This window comes from Thamnophis elegans, chromosome Z, assembly GCF_009769535.1.
Source record: "Thamnophis elegans isolate rThaEle1 chromosome Z, rThaEle1.pri, whole genome shotgun sequence".
Taxonomy (NCBI): Eukaryota; Metazoa; Chordata; class Lepidosauria; order Squamata; family Colubridae; genus Thamnophis; species Thamnophis elegans.
The window spans coordinates 14,061,166-14,083,014 of NC_045558.1; the positions used below are offsets into that span (position 1 = coordinate 14,061,166).

Here is a 21,849-nt window from a genome sequence, read left to right on the forward strand (position 1 = left end):
TGCTGTATTAGTCAAGAATCTTCTAGTCTCAAGTGAATAACTAGACAATGCATACTCACCACAAACTTGTCGTCTCTCTTTTTTCGATAGCCATAAGTGTTTTTTCTGGAAGGACAGACATCATCATCATTAGAATTTATTCATTCTTAAAGGATCATTTTAAATGTGATTATACTATTACACTGGGAAAACCCCTGGAGTATAGCTGTTAGAACATTCAATTGGGCTGAAGAAGCGGCTCAAGATTCTTTTTCTCAGGTATGTGAACTGTGATCGTGGGCAAATCACTTATTATTCAGGCTAGTGTAACCTACCTCTCAGGGTCATTATGTGAAAAATTTTGGAAGGATGTAGAAAATGGGAGAATTTGTATGCTGTCCTGAATTTCCAAGAGGAAGAGTTATATATGTCTGAATGACCTTGCTACCAATTTTCAAACCTATACTTTCCATTTATTTGTAACACTCCAGCTAGCATTCTGGAATAGCAAAAATGTCCAATATCCTGAATCCAGAAATGTTACAGATTTCACTGAAAATTACTTATGCAAGAACTTTTCAGGTATAGATGTACATTGTTTCATTTTAAATATTAAAAAAACTCAAAGTATGATGCTCATTAAAACTTTTTTCTTTTTCTAAATAATTTTTTTTTCAAAGTTGTTGCCATTAGTTTACCAAGCTGCGCTAATTAGATCCATCTTAACAAACAATTCAATATAGTAGCAATCACCTTTTTTTATAAGTAGTTGTAAGTTATGCACAAAATATTATTGTGCATAGTATGACATAAATATGACATCTGAACTACTTTCCATATGCTGTTATGTTTCTACTCAGATTATCATTCATAGATAGATAGATAGATAGATAGATAGATAGATAGATAGATAGATAGATAGATAGATAGATAGAGATACTTCTTAGCTGGACAACTGAAACTATTCTCCATAAACAAAGGTTGGCTCACATATTGCAGAGAACTAAATCATCACGGCTTAATTTGACCTGAGAATCTCCTTAGTATTTTGATTTGTATCAAATAGAAATTCACTTCAAATAATTCTGCTTCTGTTTAGATCTTTCTCTTTTCAATTGAGAAGATTTTTCTTGCCTTATTTCCATAGAATTCTTCTTTTTTTTTTTGAAATCTCTAATATGGAAACACACAACATTCCCAATCTCAGGGGCTAGTGCCTTACCCTAAATTTCAATACCCACCTTCCTCTGCCTAAGCTGGGGGATGAATCTGAAGCCGTGGATTCTACTCGCCCGCTCCCTACATCTCGCTTTATGTAGCTTGTAGTACTTTGCATCCGCGTTCTGTTTTGTCCTGGCTGTCTGGGTTGTGGGCTCCTGACACCGTTGATTAATCGGTCAGCAGAAAGATTGAATATTGTAGGGCTCTCTAGTAATCCAGTTCCTCTGTCTACAGTAGGAATTGTATGCCGTAGATATGATTTGCTGGGATTTCTGGACAGGGAAAAATAAAAACCTTTCAGAGCTGTCATACGACATCTTCAGGAGATGTTTAGAACTGCATCAACATGCACAGCTTTTACTAGAGTCTAAGGTCAATTGATCACAGCGTGTTTGGCACTACTCTCAACCACAGTCCGTATTTCCAAGAATGCCTCTGGGCCAAACACAAATCCTAAAGGCATCTTTGGAATGATGGGTGCTACAGTCCAAAGTTTATTTTGGAAACATACCTCTCTGCACAAAGACAACAGTTATGACTCAACGGTCATTTTGTAATAGAATTCATAATTTTCTATAATACATTGCAGCTAATTCGCAACTTTCTTTGGTTTTTTTGTCTTCTACACAAATATTTCCCCATTCCATTTTACCTGCCTTTCTTGTTGTGTATGCCTTTTTAAGAGACCAAGAGAGAGAGAGAGAAATTGTGACATTTTGTGATCGAAATCGCTGAGAGATATGTACGTTTATTTGCACCAGGCATACTGTCCAGGTAGGCAAAAATGTGTTAACAGAACTTGCCTGGTTCTTGGTGTATATTGCCTAAGAGTAGCAAGTGGAGCAACAGTTGGCTTGAAAGTCGGAGCTGTAAATCCATTGATAAATCCAGTATTTGGAAATGGGGCGACCTATAGAAAATTTCAGACATAGATTTTGAAACTTTCAATATATCCATAAAGTTCTAAAAATAGCACAATGGTTTTATTAGTTCACTTTACCTTTCCCCATCAGCATTATACTTCTGCTTATTAATATTCTCATTACATACAATATTCTTATTATATACAATATTCTCATTATATAGCAAAACCATTACATACCAATTGGAATATATTTGTAAATACACATAATATAATACAATACAATATAAATACGGGTACGCCTCAACATGCAACAATAGAAACCAAAATTTCTGTTGTTAAGTGACACATTTGTTAAGTGAATTTTTGCCCCATTTTATGACGTTTTTTTTGCCACAGTTAAGTGAGTTGTTGCAGATGATATTCTGCCACAGACCTAGTTGTAGAATCCGGTTTTCCTATTGACTTTGCTTGTCAGAAGTTCACAAAAGTTGATCACATGACCTCGGGACACAGCAATGGTCATAAATATGAACCAATTGCCAAGCATCTTAATTTTGATCACATGATCATTTGGATGCTGCAAAGGTCATCAATGTGAAACAGTCGTAAGTCACTTTTTCCAGTGCCATTGTAACTTTGAATGGTCACTAAATGAACAGTTGTAAGTTGAGGACTACCTGTACATTTATATTTCTAAAACCTTGGTTCTTCCAAACAAAAATTTACATGAAAAAAATAAGCATACAAGTATACAAGAGAAAGAGAGATGACGAAATGTCTCAGCATGCAATTTTACATCCTACGAGATTTTATTTAGTAAGCTTAATATAATGGATTTATTAAAAAATCAATGTACATTAAGTACAAGCCAACATTATCAATCCAATTTATATTGAAAGTTTTAAAATATAGAAAAAACATGTTATATCAGAGCAAGTTGTCTGGAATTTTAACCTGTTTGATTTTTCCATCCCCAGATTTTATTAAACAGAATGTTCTGAGTTTGAATCATAGTATTAGATTGAGTAATGTAGATTTAACTCTAAAATAAGCTACTTCAGGAAATGCCCTGATGTCCAACTCAAAAAAAGGAAAGCACAGGTTTCAAAATCACACTTTGCAAACAGTGCAAACTTACTAAAGGCTTCAAGACTATACTGTCAGGTTTCAAAAGATTTTTATTTTTCCCATTAAAAGTTTCCTGTGTCTTACTGAATACGACTGCAGAAAAGTTGACCATAATCCTTTCCTCTAAGTATAGATACATAAGAAGTTTTTGGTACAGGGGAATAATACATCAAATATTTGTAAAATACAATTGTATAAGTTTTCTCTACCTGGACAGTTCCCCCAAATGCTCTGCAGTAGCATGAACATCAAACAAACAAACAAAAATGGTACTCTAGCACTTACCAATGATGGATCAATATAGCTATGTGTTGTAGACCAGGCTTGTGGTGCAATTAAACTATATAGTGGAAATTGCTGTTGGGGCCCATATACTGGAGGTATGTATGCAAATGAAGTTGTATAACGCTGTTGTGTGTAGGTATTCATATCCACAGGTCTGTATCCATTCTTTGGCAAAAATGAATTTATAGCTATTGCTTTTGCTTTTATTCTTGCCTGTGGATGACAGAAGATTATATTCTTAGAAGACGCTGTTCTGAAGTATCCCAATTATAATTTCAAATTCTCAAAATAATAGTTACCTTAATTGGTTTTCCTTGAAAAGTTTTCACATCTTCTCTAAGGTAACTGTATGCCTTTAAAAGAAAGATACACTTGTTTGAAATGGAGCAAGTGAATTAATGAGAACAAAAGCATGAATACCTTTCTACCTAATGTATAATTTACATGCATGATTCAAATTTACAACTAACATATTATAGGCTACATGTTTAGAAACATCATAATTTTTTTGTTTATTTTGAGTCAGCAATTAACCTCATATTGTGGAAAAGAATCAGTTAGAGAAAGCACTGGAATTTTTTGCAGTTATGGAGTTGAAAAATGTTTGAGAGAAATCCAGGCAAACTTGAAAAATCACAGAATATGCATTTTGGATTTATCAGAGCCAAAGGAACAAGTTATATAACTCATTTTAGTGCAACTTGAACCCAAGTGATACTATTAACATAGAAGTTGGGGAACTGTTAACATCAGGCTCCTTTTCACTGGACTTCCAAAATCTACCAAGGCCATGCTAATAAGATGGAGGTGGGGGAATAAACTATCTGCTATGCTTCCAATGGACTTAGCGTACCTATTAACATTAGAAATACCTTCCCAACTGGAGAACTTACAATTATATGACAACACTGCCTGTGGCTACTTGTTTATTTAACTATTTGCTCTGACTACCTTTAATTATTTGCCAACTGCCAAATCAACTGAGGGAAATAATTAGTATATTTAATTATGGAATCCTTATTTGTATAACAGAGTCATTATTTTGTTCCAAGCATGGAAGAATGATCTCTTATTGTCACTTAGTAGCTGAGGTCTTCTTTGGTTGTGTTCTCATCATAGCACTGTACTTGAACCATGATTAACCTGAATCATGCAGTCTCTGACATAGGTTATTCAAAATAATGTATGCAGAAATGCACACATATCAACATACAAAAAGGAAACCTTACCTGTTGCGCATCTGCTTCAGACTCAAATGTAATAAACCAGTTGTCATTATAGGCAAACTCACAGTTGATGAACTTAGGCAGGTTCTCGCCTTTGAAGAGTGCTTGAACCTCCTAAAACAAACAAGAATGATAGCTTGTCAGGCTAGGGAGACGAAGGGTTCATTGGGAACTAAAGCCCAAAGACTGATTCAGTTCCAACTGAAGCCATATTAGAATTGACTATAAAGAGTAACTAGGATCTAATATAGTTCTGCTTCCGGTCATGAAATAGTAAAGCTAACGCTCCAGGTATCTTTTACTAACTTTATCAATTTTTTAAAAAATAAACCTTTAAAAACTCTGTTAATGAAATAATATACTTACTTCAATTGGAGTGGATTCAGGTACTTCACGCAAAATTACAATGCAGCGATTTTGGTTTGGCCTGACTTTTTCACCTTTTTCATCTACTTGGACTAAAGGCAATGCTGGGGAGGGAAAAACCCAATGTTGTTGCTTTGGTATCCACAGATAGTTATATTTACTACGTTTAATACTCTATTACAGTGGCTCCCAACCTTTTTGTCATCATGGATCCCCTTTAAATACCTTTTGTGGCGACGGACCTCCAAGACTTAACTCAAGATTTAAATCATAACATTTCTTCAAGTCTTCTTCAAGTCTTCTTCAAGTCATCTAATGATATCAACACCCACCCACCCCGCAGCGTTCGCCGACCGCAGGTTAGAACCATTCATTATTAACCTATTAATTGCAATTGTTATTAAAAATAAACATTCAACAGGGGAATAAATTTAAAATATAATTCTTCCCTGTTATAACCAATCCCAGACAAATTCAGAGCCTAAATCTATATTCAACCTAATTGAAACATGACTGAGAAGTATAATGGATCTTTGTTCTCCTATAAAGTACTGATTACTAATAAAAAAAGTATATCAGAATGGATAGAAAGTGAAACCTTCTTTAGTCCCAATTTAAATTTGGAATTTCTAGAAAACCAAAAAGCAAACACAGCTAAAAATGAATCAGGAAAACCTCCCACACAATTCAAAAAGGGTGTTATTTGGACAACAAAGAAAAATGTCTATTTAGCAGTGAGCTAAAGTTATTATTTATTTCCTGTGGACAAAGCAGAACTTTATTGGTCTGGTATCTATTTCATACTATGGAAGCTCAGCTATTCTATGTTTAATGAATTCTGAGATCTCTGTGCAGTAGTGTCTCTTATGTTATTCATAAATGTCTTATCTCCTGAAATCTGCCTCAGACTAAAATTCTCCTTTGAAACATTTCATAGGAGATTCCTTTAAGATGCTGTTGTAAATTGAGCAACAGGATTATCTTTATTTTTATTTTGCTACTGAAAGTTTTATCTGTTAACTATAGGTTGGAAGGTTCTATGAACACTTGGGTTAAGTGAGATAATATGGGATAAAGACATCTCTCTGGAAGACTGAAGTTACTTCTGCCATTACCTAACAACTACATCAAGATAGGCTAAGTGTGTGTACCATCTAGAGCAGGGGTGTCAAACTCACGGCCCACAAGCCAGATGCGTCACATGCTGGCCCTGCTCCCGCCCAATTTAGCGAAGGGGGAAAAGTCCCAATATGTCATGTGACAATACTGTGATGACGCAGGTTTGACACCCCTAATCTAGAGGGCTTCTAGGGAAGGAAGATACAGTATATTTGACGTTTCATGCCAGGCTCACCTGACACTATACCATCAAGCACACCCAACGCCTAAGGTAGAAATTATCTTCACTGCTCTATCTACCATGTCTAAACTTTAAATAGCAACACACAGTTATTCTAATCTGATATGGAAAAGGGGCTTGAGATGGGGCTCCTAAAAGAAGCTGTGCCTTCCTGGATTTCAACCATGCACTCTCAGAAAAATGTGTTTGATGTTAAGAGGTGTTGGGAGAGTCATTTTAGATAAGTTAATTTATCCTCTTTCCAGTTCCTTAAAGGCTTTCTAACTCCAACACAGATATTCTTGAGAATGCAAATAAGCTTCAAGTAAGGCACTCAATGCATACTGCATTCAGGAAAAGTGCCATTATTCAGGACAACTGTTTGCAAACTCATAGAAGCCAGCAGGCACATGTACATTCCTGAAGCCTGACTCAGGCTAGTGAATAAATACAGGTAGTTCTTGACTTGTGATCATTCATTTAGTGACTTTTTGAAGTTATTATGGCACTGAAATAAATGATGATTATTCCTCACACTTATGATATATGAGTGATCACATAACCTAGATCTGGGCAATGGAAATCTGGTTTTGTGATGACTGCAGAATCCTGGGGTCACATTATTGCTAATTGTGATCTTCACTTCCCAGCCAGCTTCTGAAAAGCAAAGTTAATGGGAAGAGGGAAAAGAAGGTCTTAAATTGCAATCATTATGTTTCACTTAATGGCTTCGGTGATTTGCTTAATGACTGGGACATAAAGGTCACAAACTTGGCTGTGGCCGTGATACTTCCTTTAATGCCTGTATTGTTTAACAAAAAATCTTAAGAGTCCCAATTATGGCTCTAAGTCAAGAACTGCCTGTATAAAAAGGAACTTAATTCTTTATACAATAAGTTAGTATTGTATAAAGCTCTCCTACAACCCGCCCCCCCCGCCCCGTGTTCTTATTTCAAGATACATTGCTTCTTAAGGGAATAAAAATGTCTTTCGACCTTGTCCATCTTAACTAAGCCCTTTTATTCTAAAGTACGGTGCAAAAATAATACATGATTTGCTGTGACTTACATCGCAGCACTTCAACAATCAAATCCATATCTGTGGTCAACTTTTTGACGTGATCAAGATTAGCTACGGTCATTATTGGCACATACTGATCACTGTCCATCTGAGATATAAGATACATGTCACTGGCAAGATTCTCCCTGTAGAAGAAGAAAAAACGGAGGGGGGGGGAATTAGTATAAAATTAACTCTCCATGCAATTCATACCAGAGCACTGCAATGGTTGCACCGGCCTTTAAGATTATTCCTAAATATTAAGATACAGTTGTGTTTTTCTAACTTTAAAATGCCCCTTTCTTGCAAAATTACATAATTATAGCCAAATTTGATGTTCTTGCCCCTTAAGATCGTTGAGTCCTGCTTTTCTTGAACCATTTGTCAAAGAAAGCCAAAACTAGCCCATTTTCAAATGCATTTAAAAAACAGTATCCAGGCAGACAGAAAAAAACAATTGTGAAATATACCAAACTTCTAGCCAGTCATGAAGGTAGCATGTGGCTTCATTAAATTTTGTTTAAAGCTACAGCTTTATATTAAAGACTAAACAGTAATCAGATTATGTGGGGAGTTTTGAAAAAATTACTGCTATGTAATTCACTCTATACAAGATTTCTAAGTGTCTGGCACCTTACATTGAATGATAAGCAAAATAAGGTACCAGTATCAAAACATTCATTCTTAGTGCAGACGACCGCATACAATTAACATGCATCTATTCTCAACTATTAGTTCTTCTAAAGCATTGAAATAACAAACTTTCCTGTAATAGGGAGTCCTGGAACACCTAGCAAATGGCCCGCAGTCTGTAAAACTGGGTTTTATCTTTTGTGTTTCGGTTGTAGAAATCAAGATAAGAAAATGAAACAATTAAGGAAAATAAAATGTTCGTGGTTGAATTTTCATTCCTTCCCAATCCTTTTGGAATTTCAAGCTATAAAATTAACATATAAATATTTCCCTACCTGATCATTAATTTCTATGTGGTCCAGAGGCTAACATATTGGTTATGGCATTCATAATTAATTATATTGCCTAGTCCACCCTAATTAACATCTTATTACAATAGCATGAGGCTTGACTATATTATATCCATTATACATTTACCTTGATAAGCAGAACTCCAGTGTTTTTTTAAGCGCCTCTCGTAAATCTTCTTGACCTTCTGGCCGAAGATCTTCTTTACTTCCTAGAATGAAAAATAAAGAAATAAAGGAAAAAATGGTATATAATTCTTCATAAAAGTAGCAATGTGTCTAGATCAGGATTTTTCAATCTTGGCAATCTTGGGTGAACTTCAAATCCCAGAATTCTCTAGTCAATACATAATGGCTGGAATTCTGGGATATGAAGTTTACTCATCTTAAATTGATATGGTCGAAAAATACTGGCCTAGATAGTCTAGTACTATGCCATGTGATGTTCACATTACAAGTTTTTTTTTTTTTTTTTTTTTAAATCAGTATAGAAATTGTTTTCCATCTGTTTCTTCTTTCTAAACTTCCTACTCAAGACTGGCCAGGAAATTCCTATCTAAACATTAACCAGATCTAAACTGGTTCAGGTTTTTAAGATAAGCTAAGACATCTGATTCTAAGCAGATGGAATAAGTATGTCAATGGTATTAAGCTATATTTGAAAAGGTAATCATGCACCATCCCATAATTTTAGAAATATTTGATAAAAGAGGAATTATCTAAACTGAACAGTCAATGAACAAAAATATATTTAAGAGTTAAATACACAATCTGTTCACGATTTCTTCCAAATTAGCAAGTTGTAAGAAATCATTTACACATAAAAAATAAGCAACTTTTTGGATTAAGACTGTTATGTATCTGAAAACAATCAAGGGCCTCCAATAATTAGCTATTACTGTTTTGGATCTTTTAGTACATATAACATTATCGTAGCAACAGCACCTGAAATTTGCACAAATTGGACATGATTGAAAAAAGTATTTGTTTAACTATTTAACCATTTTAGCTATTTCTAGTGGTTAAGGAAAACATTACAATTTTAAAGCAACATAGATAGTATTGTGCTTAATATTCGACACTACATGTAGTCCTCAGTTTATGACTGGTCACTGAGTGACCATTTAAAGTTACAATGGATCTCTCCAGATGTATTTATGATCTGGTTCCAAAGTTTTGATGGCTGCAAAAAAGAAGGTTCTATAACCGAGTGGTGATGTGGGTGTCTGTTTTGCAACCAATCCGACTTACAAACATGATGGGCTTAATATTTACCTTGAATAGCTGCAGCTTATAGCATGCCAAAACCTTCAGTGGAGCAAATGCTTGTGGTATGAGAACTCAAACTACAAGCATTTTGTTGCTATTACTTACTGTTCAGATCTTTTATTTACAATCCTTTTATACAAACCTCCAGTTTATGCAAAGTCACTGGGTATGTTTATTTATTCATTTTTCCCAACTACTTCATGCAGAAAATAAATACACATATGGTCACAAGAATATGCTTAAAACCAAGCTAAAGCAGTCATCTGCCAATTCAATAAGCCTCAGTGATGAGGAAGAGCTGCACCAAGGGAATGTCAGAGCCAGGCGCACTTCCAATTAACCACATTCCATGGTTTGTGAACAAATCAGAAGGTTTAAAAATAACCCCATCAAATGAAAATTGCCCATATTGGTATGAACACTACGCTTCCGAAATAAGTTTAAAATAAATTGCTATATAAGCATCTAGGAATGCCAGGTGTAAGCAAGCAGAATAGCTCTGGGAATGGGTGAAATAGATTTCTTCATTGCTGATCAGCAGTTTTTCAAGCATCACACCAGATTGTCTTCCCTTGGGAAACAGCAGATATGGGCTTTTTTCGGAGGAATGAGAATATACTAATGTTTTACATATGTTTTTCCTATGACCAGAAAAACATTCAATTTAAAGTATTTATTAATTAAATTTATATGCCACCCATTTCCCCTGTCCAAAGTGACTCTGGGATGGCTATATAGAACTGTGGTGAATGTAATCTGGTTTCCCACAAGCCTTTTGGAGGTAAGAATTCACAGTAAAACTGAAATTAACAGCAAAGCACAATATATAGATCCATAATCTCCATTCATTTTTACTATCAGAAATCCAAATAGACAACGTTATCTGTAAGGAAAAACCCTTCTAACTGGCTCGACTCTGGGTGGCTCTGTATTAAGTTGAAAGGGTGTGTGTGGAATGTTAAAAATATAAAAATATTATAGTTGTGCGCTCAGCTTGACATTAAAATGGAAGATGACCGGAAGCAAATTGTTCTTATAGTATGTGTGTAAGCAGGACAAACCTAACAAGGCAAGCAACAATTCCAATTAGATGAGTCGTAATACACTGGTGTGCTGATAAAATTTTTACTCTGAACTTCCTACTTCATAGGGTGTTATGGATTTAATAGTCACAGGTATTGTTCATATATAGGCACATCTGTAACAATGCCTACAATTCAGTCCTGCTCAGGTATGTTTCTTCAGTAGCTGGAATGTGCAAATTTCCTGAAGATCATTCTATAAACTCTTATAGAAACTCTTACAACTTTAAGAATGAGCGAGGACTTTTTCCATACCTGACTCAGTGTTTTCATGTACAGTTTTGTACTCTGCATGATCTAGAGCCAAAGAGTTCATATCTGTTTGATTTGATAAAGGAACAGATAGTGATGGTTCTTGATGTTCTTTTAACGATTCGTTCTGGTGTTTTTTGTCACCATCACCATCGGCCTCTAATGCTGTGGAGAAAACTATAAGAGTCACAAAAATATACTTCATTTGTTGTGACTTAGACATCAAAGGTTTCATACTCTGACTAACGCCTGGAAGGGTTTGCTGTTATTTGCCATTAAGTTTCTCTCAATTAAACCTGCAAGAAATATGCAATGATTTCTTTCTTGTGTATACATGACTGCTACTGGCAAACAACTTTTTTCCTCAAGCTAAGCCATAATTTTGTGCCTCTGATGTATTTTAAGGGTGGATTAATTAATTTTTAAGTAATTATTTTTTAAACTGAACAACTAGAACAGGGTATATCCTCTGGGTGAAGATATGGGTGTGTGTGTGTGAAAGGAAGAGATTAGCTAAGAGGAGCATATTGTTTAGTAAAAGCTGGTTTCGTTAAGATTATAATAAAAACAGAGAAGAAAATGTGGGTTGGGAAAAGTATGAGGAATCTTGTTAGTTGAAGAAAGGAAAACTGTTTGTACAAGGAAAGCATTGTGTAAATGCAAACAGCTTTAGTTATTAGTAATAGTGGTATTTCAAAACAGATTTCTTGTACCTTCTTTGCAGGAATCTGGTGGGTGATCTGTTACTTCTTCCCAGGGTTTGCTCACACCCCCTTCAGTACCACTTGCTTCCACGTGTACCATGTGATTCCCCCACACTTTTGCATTAGGATTTAATTCTGAAACCTTGGCTGGTTCCTGTAATACATAACACATACTCAGAACACCTATGTTCATTAACTGCATAAATTACACATGTACAGATTATACACACAGCAGCATTTATCTCATTACTGTTAAGAGTTGCATATATAGGTACTACAGAAGATGAAAGAGACACTCTTTTAAAAAGATTTCCTATAAAGATCCTAATTAAGGTATTTAGCTGAATCCACTTTACCTCTTAAGTCTATATCATAAGCATCCCATGTTTACATTTCGTTATTATGAACAAAGCTATTTATCTCCACTGACTAACTAGCTGAAGTTATTTAAGTTATTTGAGTTATTTATTTACAGTCCCTTTGCACAACTTATTCCCGTAACATTCTCTGCATGCTCACAATTCTCACGAACAAGCTTTGGAGGAACAAACAGTAACATTATTATTTATGACAAGAAAGTAGATCTTTGAAAACATTGTAAGATTAGGGCCAGTATGTTCATCAATTCATAATAAAGGCAGCAGGGAACAAGGGAGCCATACAAAAAGCATAATCAATAGAAAAATAAAAAAGCAACCTAACCAGTGAAAACAGAAGACTTAAATATAATTACACTATTGTCTGTTTTTAACCTGTTTAATATGTGAACCCAACCATTATGCTGCATAACTATGGCTAAACAACTTAGGAAAATGTTAGACTCACATAATCCCAAGTGGCTATGTAGTTTATAGTTATGTAGTTTGTAAGTCCAAATCCAGCCAATGACAATTTAGTCAACAAATTACAATATGCATAGTTAAAAGCCTCAAGCAAATTTTATACTAGAATTGTTGAAATCCTTTATAGTTCTCCATGTTAACCTATTAACTTACAATTTAGTTATAGCAATTCAAAATAAATATCTATTTAAACGTTTATCATATTATAAATGGGCCTTTTAATTAAATAATTCCCTTAAGAAATTAGTTTTAATTGCACTGTCTATAAAAGAGATATCCCTGGGAACATTTTTAAAAAGAATAATACACTGCATTTAAATCATTAGGTATTACTTTTCCTTTCCAAATAAAGGCAAAAAAAGCGTGAGATGCATTTTATGAAGATAACTGGTTAGCTCTGCCAACAATTAATACTACAAAATCCAGTCCCTCAGAAGTAAAGAAGAATAAGGAGGTCAGTGCCTGGTTATTTTTAAACAATGGCAATATTCAAATGTCATATTAAAACACGTTTAGTTACAAATCCAGTTTAGGCATTATTCATGTGTTCCTGATTTGATATTCCTGCATCTGGATCTTAGTTAGGAAAATGAATCTTGAGAGTACATTAATATTGTTAACAAATAACTCATATATATTTTTTTAAAAGAAGACAAAACCATATGATTTGCAACTAAGAATTTTCTCACTGTTCTTGTATTTCAACAAAGTGACTAAGTGCTACACTGTACTAACTTCAACATTTGGGCATTATATATACCATATCTTTTTGTATGAAGAATTATATAATACATAATGCTATTCTGTCAAGGTGCAGTGTTTTAAATTGTATTTCTCTAAGTGTCTCAGTTACAATCTCATTTTGTGTACAATTCCCTACTGTGGTGGCAAGGGTGAATAAAAATTGAGGATTTTTTTTAAAAATCAGATTTTTAAATTTTAAATTTGATTTTTTAATATATAAATCAGATTTTTATTTTTATTTTTATTAAATTTATTTTAATGAAATGCTTTTGGAATAAAAATCTATCCAAAGATAGTTTTCTATTTAAGATACATTATTAATAATTTAGCTTATTCAGCATGAAATGGAGCTTAGTTATGTAGCATGAGGCTGTATATTTATTCTGCAATATTGGGACTGTTGGTGAGTCAACAGCAGTTCAGAGGAAGAGCCGCTGCAGGACCGAGATGATAGTTGCTCTTTAAAAAATTACAATTTAAATCGAGTTGATTCAAATCAAATCCATCCTGGTGGTGGTGGTAATGATGTTGTAGTAGGGTTCATGGCTTAAACCTCAGGAGAAGGTTAGAAAACTTTACAATAGTGAATTGATTCTACAAAAAACGAGAACAATTTTGGTCTTTCAATAGGATCAACTGCAGCTTCTATGTTCTCACAGATTGGGGCAGGTCATGGAGAAACTGCAACATTACAGGAATTCAAGAACACTTTTTCAGGAATGCAACAGTAATACAGAATAAGCAAATAGGCACTTTTAGATCCAAGCCACAGGATATTTAGGTAAACCTTTGTCAAATTAAGTCTTTGAGTTAAGTGTCAAACCATCTACAGGTACTCAACTTAAAACCACAATGGAGTCCAAAATGTCTGTTGCTAAGTGAGACATTTGTTAAGTTAATTTTGCCCCATTTTACAACCTTTCTTGCTACAGTTGTTAGGTGAATCACTGCAGGTTTAGCTAATTTAGTAACCTTGTTGTTAGGTGAATCTGGCTTCCCCACTGACTTTGCTTGTCAGAATTTTGCAAAAGGTGGATCACATGACCCCGGGACACTGCAACCGTCATAAATATGAGTCAGTTACCAAGTGTCCAAATTTTGATCCAGTGACTGTGGGGATGATGCAACGGTTGTAAGTATAGAAAATGGTCATGTCACCTTTTTTCCAGAGCCGTTGTAGCTTCGAATGGTCACTAAATGAACTGTTGCAAAATGGATGACTACCTGCTTTCTAAGAAGGTTCATGAATGAAGTTACAATTACTTACGCATTCTTCATCTCCCTCTCGCCATCCCCAAATAGCACTCTTTTCTTTCATTAACAAATGATAAGGATATTTTCCCGTATGAAAAGAAGAAACTCTTAGATTTCCACTTTGGTTTTGCATTGTGTCAGCTGACAGACACGTATTTTCAGTTTTGTTAAAAGAATCAAGCCATAGATAGCTCATACATTCCTGACCACATGTAAAATCATTGGCTGAAAACAATCTATTTATTTCAGCAGACTGACAAACGGGATACGCATCATCATCTTCTGAATCCCTTAGATATAGTTTTTGCATATTATCAGAGTCCTTTAATATATCTTCCATTAGATCTAAAACATTGTTTGAATTGTCCTGTTCAGATTCTTGCTCATTTTCAGGGAAAAGAAGTATTTCGTAGGAAGGAATAGCCGCATACTTATCTTCTTGTCTGGGGTCAAAACTCATACCTGCATCTTCGTAAGTTTCCAAACCACAGCTCCCACTGCCTCTAGGTCTTACTTTAGAAGAACTTTCTGTCTTGGTTTTTAATTCATCATAGTTATCTTCAAAACCAGAATTCTCTCTGTTTTCTTTTAATAAATTTTCATAATGAACAGAAAATCTAGAAATCAAGTGATCATGTGGACATGTAGTTGTTTTATTTTGTTCAAGTGAAGAGCTATTTTTATAAACTTCTGAACTTTTTTCATTTGAATTGCTAGATGTTTCTTTGTATTCTATTTCTGCTGTTAAATCCGATGTAGGAAACCTCACAGTTTCACTTTGGTTGTTAGATATGTAAGTCTGCAGATTCTTAGCTTTCAGGTCGGCAAACATTTCTTGTGCTTCTGGAGATACACTATGCACCTCTGGTGAATTATTACTGGTATTTAATATGCAACTAAAACTAATATTGGAACCATCTGGATCTTTAGATTCCACTTCATTAAACAGTGTCTCATGGGTTCCATTTAAGAGGTTTTCTGCAGGGACTACATTTATTTGATCTTCAGGCCTATAGAATATATATTTGCTCCATGCCTTTGACTGTTTCCTGTCCAAATCCAACTCATTTGATTCAGGATATGCCAAACAGATGGAGCACTGTCTGTCTTCATTAAGTGCATTGGAATATTCATATGATTTACTGCTGCTTTTAAAGAAATTTTGCTGGGTTTGATCTTGCAAGCAATTTTCTTTTTCAATGTTCTTACCTTCAATATTTATGTTGCAAAGGTCTGAAAAGCCTGTAGTCTCCTTGTTCTCCAGCAGACTTTCTTTCAAACCACTGTTTTCAGAAGGTATGATATTTTTCTGAGATTGGAATTGCTGAGCAGTTCTTACAGAGTTGCAATCTTCGTTATTGCTAAACTCTGGTACATGAGTTTGTTCTGCTCCAGGAACTAAATCATTTGATGCTGAAAGCATGATGATAGCATTTTTAGTCAGGTTTTCAGGACTGCATGAAACTTCGTGATGGGAAACTGTATCATATTTCAAGAGATTCTCTAGATTATTCTGTTCACAAATATCTGATATTTCCTCATTGTTGCAATCAGAAATTGTCTGAAATTCATTCACATTCCTGAAACACTTGTGTTTATTTTCTAATTTTTGCCTATCTCCTTGCCTTACAATTTCTATACTAGTTTGTCTTACAAAAATTGAATCAATGGTTGCATTTTCTGATGAAAACAGTGGCTTTGATAACAAACATTTACAATATTCTCCTTCAATATTCTGATTCTCATGATGTTCAAAATGTACTTTAATATCATGACTACTCTTGCCATCATCCGGGCCGGAATGACATGTATATCCTGACTTTCTGAATTGCAAAGAATTCATGTCTATGCCTTTCTCCACAAGTATAGGCGTTGAAGAATTGTGTTCACAATCTGATTCATTCAAAATGATTCTACTATTAAGCATATCCCTTTTCCAAGTTCTATTTTGAGGGCCTTCTTCAACACATGCTTGTGCCTCTACACCACATGTTGATATACTTTCAGTATTTAAGCTATAGCCCTCACTCACCAAGCCAAGGGGAAGGTCTTTTTTCTTTTCACTTTCTCGCACTGTGTTATTGTTCATCAGATTAGCATCTTTCAGAATGCTGATATTAACTGGCACATGCCCTGCTTCCTGAACTAAGAGTTCTTCCTTCTCATCTACTGGGCATGTTAAACTGCAGTCTTCCTGAATAGCGGATGGTTGTACAGTGGTAATAGACTCTTCATTAGTGATTGCTTGCCTTTCTTCATTTCTCATATCATCATCAATTATACAAATACTATAGAATTCATCTTTGGCATTCCTGTGGTGTCTATCTATGTCAAAACATACAGAGTTTGTCAAAGTTTCTATTTCCTTATCCATTCTACTTGAAATTGCATCATTATCTTTTACAGTCTCCATTTTGGCTTGTGGCATGAAACTCTTGCTCATTACACCATAAGTATTTAGAGCTTCTAGGAACAAACCTTCTTCATTTAAAGTCATCGGCATACACAAAGCAGAAGTATTTTCAAATGAATGCCATTGCTTTTCAGAGAGAATCAATTCACTTTCACTATTACTAATAATATGATGGCTGCCTACATTATTCACAAACTGATGATTGTGACTGCTTTTTTCTATTAGCTTTTTATCATTAATCCCATCTGTTAATTCGGTTTCTGGTAAGCGATTGTAGTTATTCAAACTTATTTCTGTATTAAACCAACGAGGTTTAAATTGTCTACTAGAAATGTTTCCAGCAAACTCCACATAATGGTCTGAAGGATGCTTAATTGATTCTGCACAGTCGTTATAAACGGTAGGTTCTAGGCAACCTGCCTCTTGGATTACGTGCGATTCCATTTTTTCCTTAGCCTCTAAAACTGAAATTAAAGTTTTACTTATCCTATTTTCAGAGGTTTCCTCTTCTATACTTTTCTGCAGCAGGCTCATTTTCTCATTGTGGCTATTTGGTTCTTTAGTGAAACAGCAGCCCATTTTAAGTTCTCTTTTGCAAGTCCCAGAGCTGTAAAGCTCTTTTCTGCATACAGCAACTTCACTTTAAAACTGCTAGGGAGACAAGCCAACACCCAGATGCCAAAAATAGTACTGTTTAAACAGTGCAGGGGGCTCATGTGCTATTGCCACTCAACATTAAGCTCAGTTTCGGAGAAATGCCTTAGTATATTGTACATACAAGGCATTTTGCACCGAGAATTTTACCCCTTAACTATTTGGGGGATTGCACTGTGTTCTATGAGAGGAAGAAGTAAGTTAGAAACTTCAGGAGTTTCTCCTTACAAGAATGTTGTCAAAAAGCCAAAGACATACTTGCTGAATTCTGAAGCCACTGATATATGCATTGTAAAAGCATGTTATTTTAATACAATACGAAATTAACAAACAGGAAAGTAACACTGAAATCAATGTATTTTGTTGGTTAAAAGTATTTAAATAAACCTTTACTGGGTTTTTTTTGGGGGGGAGGGGAGAAATATAGTTTTCACCCACAATACCACACTCATGTGGCCTGAAAATTAAAGCAATAGCAATAGCAATAGCAGTAGACTTATATACCGCTTCATAGGGCTTTCAGCCCTCTCTAAGCGGTTTACAGAGAGTCAGCATATTGCCCCCAACAATATGGGTCCTCATTTTACCCACCTCGGAAGGATGGAAGGCTGAGTCAACCCTGAGCCGGTGAGATTTGAACCGCTGACCTGCTGATCTAGCAGTAGCCTGCAGTGCTGCATTTAACCACTGCGCCACCTTGGCTCAAAGCAAGAAAGCATAACTTAATTTTTAAATGAAACTCTCTCATGATTATAGCCTACAGTAATTCCAAAAACATGTAACTATTTATTATTACAAATAAACTGAATGTCAGGAAACTGTACCAATGAATCTTTATTCTTGGCAATTACGTTTTCCATATTTCAAGCATTAGTACTTTTATTTTCTCAAATGTTTTTTTCTGTTGATCTGAAGTCTATGAGTAATTTGTGATGGTTCAAGAATATATACAGAATATATCTTAATCAGTTGTATAGGTAGTCCTTGACTTTATGATAACAATTGAGCCCAAAATTACTGTTAAGTGCACTTTGCTCCATTTTACAATCTCTCTTTCCCCAGTTGTTAAGTGAATCACTGCAATTGTTAAGTTAGTGACATGGTTGTTAAGTAAATCTGGCCCAGTGACTTTGCTTGTTAGGAAGTTTGTTAGGAAGTTTGTTAGGAAGTTTTAAAAGGTAATCATGATCCATGGGGCATTACAACTGTCATAAATATGAATCAATTGCCAAGTGTCTGAATTTGGATCACCTGACCACACGTGGACACTAGAACAGTCGTAAGTGTGAAAAACGGTCATAAGTCACTTTTTCAGTGCCGCTGTAACTTCAAACAATCACTAAATGAACTGTTGTAAGTCAAGGACTACCTCAACTATCCAATGTTAAGGAAATCCATAGGATAAATATATGTATCCTGTATACGTTTCAAAATCTCAAGCTAGAAAATTAAAAAAGAAAACCATCCTTCAAGGCAAAAATATCTAGCCAGAAAACATTGTTTTTTGATTCACTTCAAGAAGGAAACCGAAAACTTTAAAAGTCTGAATTTAAAGCAGATATGGATAAGCCATTCAAATTTTTTAAAGCTTAAGATAGAAACTGAAATGTTCTGGAAATTTTCTATAAATCTGTGAGAAAAATTTGTTCTATTCTATGTATTTCCAAAAGGGAACAATATGAACTTAAAATATGAACTTAAAATAATTTAAAACTCTTGCTCCATTGTTTTTCTGTAGAGTCACAAGAATGGATGAGGTAAATATTCTTAAGAAATGAACTTCATACCACCCAATCTAAAAAAAAAATGGGCAAGGTATTTTGATTTTTTAAAATAAACTTAAGTTATTCTGAACAATGTTTTATTTTCCTTTACTGGAACATTAAAATGTTCAAGTTTGTTTGGGTAAGTAGATTCCAAGCAGCAGGACATCAAGATGGGTAGCATATAAATTTAATAAACCAAAAATACAAAAAACATGAAATGTTCCTATATTTTGAATGGACTGATCCGTTTTGAGTTCTGAACCCCATGTTAAAACTTGCATATGTCCTTACACCTGGACCATGTTTGTATTTGGTTACATATAATACAATTCAACTACCTTAAATAGGCAATTGAACAATATCCACCAATTCAGAAGCCCTTAAAAATGATTCAGGGTATATTTATCAAATTTAAGCCTACTGAAATCAGTATAAAAATCTAATCATTACTAACTTAAATTATCTTCAATTTCTGTGGCAGTGAAGTGCAATCCTTGTACAAGTATACGGATATGAAAATTGTGCTTTCCATTGTTAACAGCAATTTAGATAATCTCTGATATAGCTTTAGTAACAATTTAGATGCTTGGGGGTATAATTCAAATTGATTCCAAAAATTTTCAAACTGGATGAAGGAAGCAAGATTCAAATTAAAAAGATGTCTTAGAGAAATGTAATTAACACTCTATTTGTTCTGTTTGATCAAAATACACACTTTATTACATTATTTAAATAAAGACTGAAAGCTTTATCACTTAAATTTTGCTCATGTAGATGTTCTTTTTTCACTGGATTTGGTAAAAAGAATCATATTGTGTCAATGTATAGGGAAATTAACTTTAGAAATCCTGTCTTTACAATACCTCTTCTTCCCCTGTTGGGATTTGATAAATAAACTGTGCCTGTCTTCTCTGATACCAATGTGGACATGAAAAATAAATCATGCTAGCCCAATGAATGATAATAATAGATACTTGCATTGAAGACATGCAATATTGTAAATGTCAGTTGGTCTTATCTGAACTGCATGCCTCGAAGATGGTGTAGGAGGAGTCATAGCTGGGTATTAACATGGCCCATTTGCCCGGAGACTGAGGTAAATCTGAGGACATTCCCTCTGCTCCTCCTTCTGACTTTCCAGATTAACCGATGGTCCAGTTGAAGTAAAACCTGGGAAGGAAGGGACAGGGAACCACCCAAACTCCCTCCCAGGTCCCTGACTGACCTGTAGGTAACCCTCTCAGGCCCTTGCGCAGAAGCGCACCTATTGGGCGGGAAGTGACTCCTCCCACGCCATCTTCAAAACATGCAGTTCAGGTAAGACCAACTGACAGTCTCTGAAGAGAGGTGTGGGAGGAGTCACAGCTGGGACATACCATGGAGGAGCAGATGGAGTGTCCTCAGATTTACCTCAGACTCCGGCAAATGGGCTGTGTTAATACCCAGCTGTGACTTCTCCCACGCCTCTCTTCGGAGACACTCCCATTCTCATTTTTATATGTCATTTTGTAGAGACTAACTTTCCCAGACGAACCAATGAACTGTTTCTTAAAAGCAGAGAATCATACTTATAAAAGCTTTTGTGGAGCAGTAGGAAACTGTGAACATACTGTAAATTGTAAGTATAATATAGAACAGTACATTTCTTAATCTAGACCACAAGTGTTAAAACTCTTGATATCATGTTGTCATTCTGCATTCTGCAATGTTTTTTACATTCGAGTGTGCATGGCCTACGTGTGATGCATCCAGCCCATGGGCCGCCAGTTTGACACCCCTGATCTAGACTAATACCATTGATCTGAACTATAACCCTCACCATACTTGCCTTCTAGCTATGCTTTAAGAGTAGATAGGATTTGAAGGTGAAACCATAAGAAGACTGATCTGCTGGCTGCTGTTACTGGCAATATCAGTTATGTAACGTCTTCATTTAAGTTAGTATTAATTAACTAAAATCTGGGGGAAATGTTATAATGGCATGAGAAGATTGCTACTTGCTACAAATGAATTTTGTAAAATAGCCTGACAAGTTGTCAAACACAAAAATGTACTTCACAGCATTAAACATAAGGGTCTAATTAATTATATTTGTAAGCTCCCATTAGTCAAGATAATGTCAATACTTACCAGATGAGAACTATCCTTAACTTCTTGCACCTGCTGCACCTGCGGTTCAGCCACAACTTTAGTGTCCTGATCAGAAGTCATGAGCTGTCTGCTTTTTGACTCCTCAAAGAGAACTATATGGATCACTTAAGCTGCAATAAACAAACAATAATTTATTTTCTATACAGTTGAAAGCATGAACAGACTTCATAACAATTAACAGTTGATATTATATTGAAAGTTTGTGTAAAAAAAACCATCTGAATATATATAAATATATATAAATGTAAAACGTTTAATCATCTTCTATCT

The 21,849-nt window shown here is 35.0% G+C and overlaps 1 protein-coding gene across 5 annotated transcripts in view; it reads right to left on the reverse strand.

Moving 5' to 3' along the window:
* Window positions 1-21,849, reverse strand: part of LARP4B (La ribonucleoprotein 4B) — a 36,112-nt gene that overhangs the window by 9,307 nt on the left and 4,956 nt on the right. For 2 of the 5 annotated variants that reach the window (XM_032235520.1, XM_032235519.1), the window contains exons 2-12: window positions 21,559-21,689; window positions 11,765-11,909; window positions 8,579-8,660; window positions 7,478-7,614; window positions 5,071-5,174; window positions 4,708-4,818; window positions 3,778-3,831; window positions 3,479-3,691; window positions 2,004-2,110; window positions 1,221-1,472; window positions 60-105 (exon numbers count right to left, since the gene is read on the reverse strand). In XM_032235520.1, the coding sequence (XP_032091411.1) occupies window positions 60-105; window positions 1,221-1,472; window positions 2,004-2,110; window positions 3,479-3,691; window positions 3,778-3,831; window positions 4,708-4,818; window positions 5,071-5,174; window positions 7,478-7,614; window positions 8,579-8,660; window positions 11,765-11,909; window positions 21,559-21,639 (1,332 nt within the window). In that variant the 5' untranslated portion in view covers window positions 21,640-21,689. Of the gene's footprint in view, window positions 1-59; window positions 106-1,220; window positions 1,473-2,003; window positions 2,111-3,478; window positions 3,692-3,777; window positions 3,832-4,707; window positions 4,819-5,070; window positions 5,175-7,477; window positions 7,615-8,578; window positions 8,661-11,054; window positions 11,217-11,764; window positions 11,910-15,804; window positions 15,985-21,558; window positions 21,690-21,849 lie in introns of those variants that run through there. The other 3 variants (XM_032235524.1, XM_032235522.1, XM_032235523.1) reach the window with 3 other exon arrangements.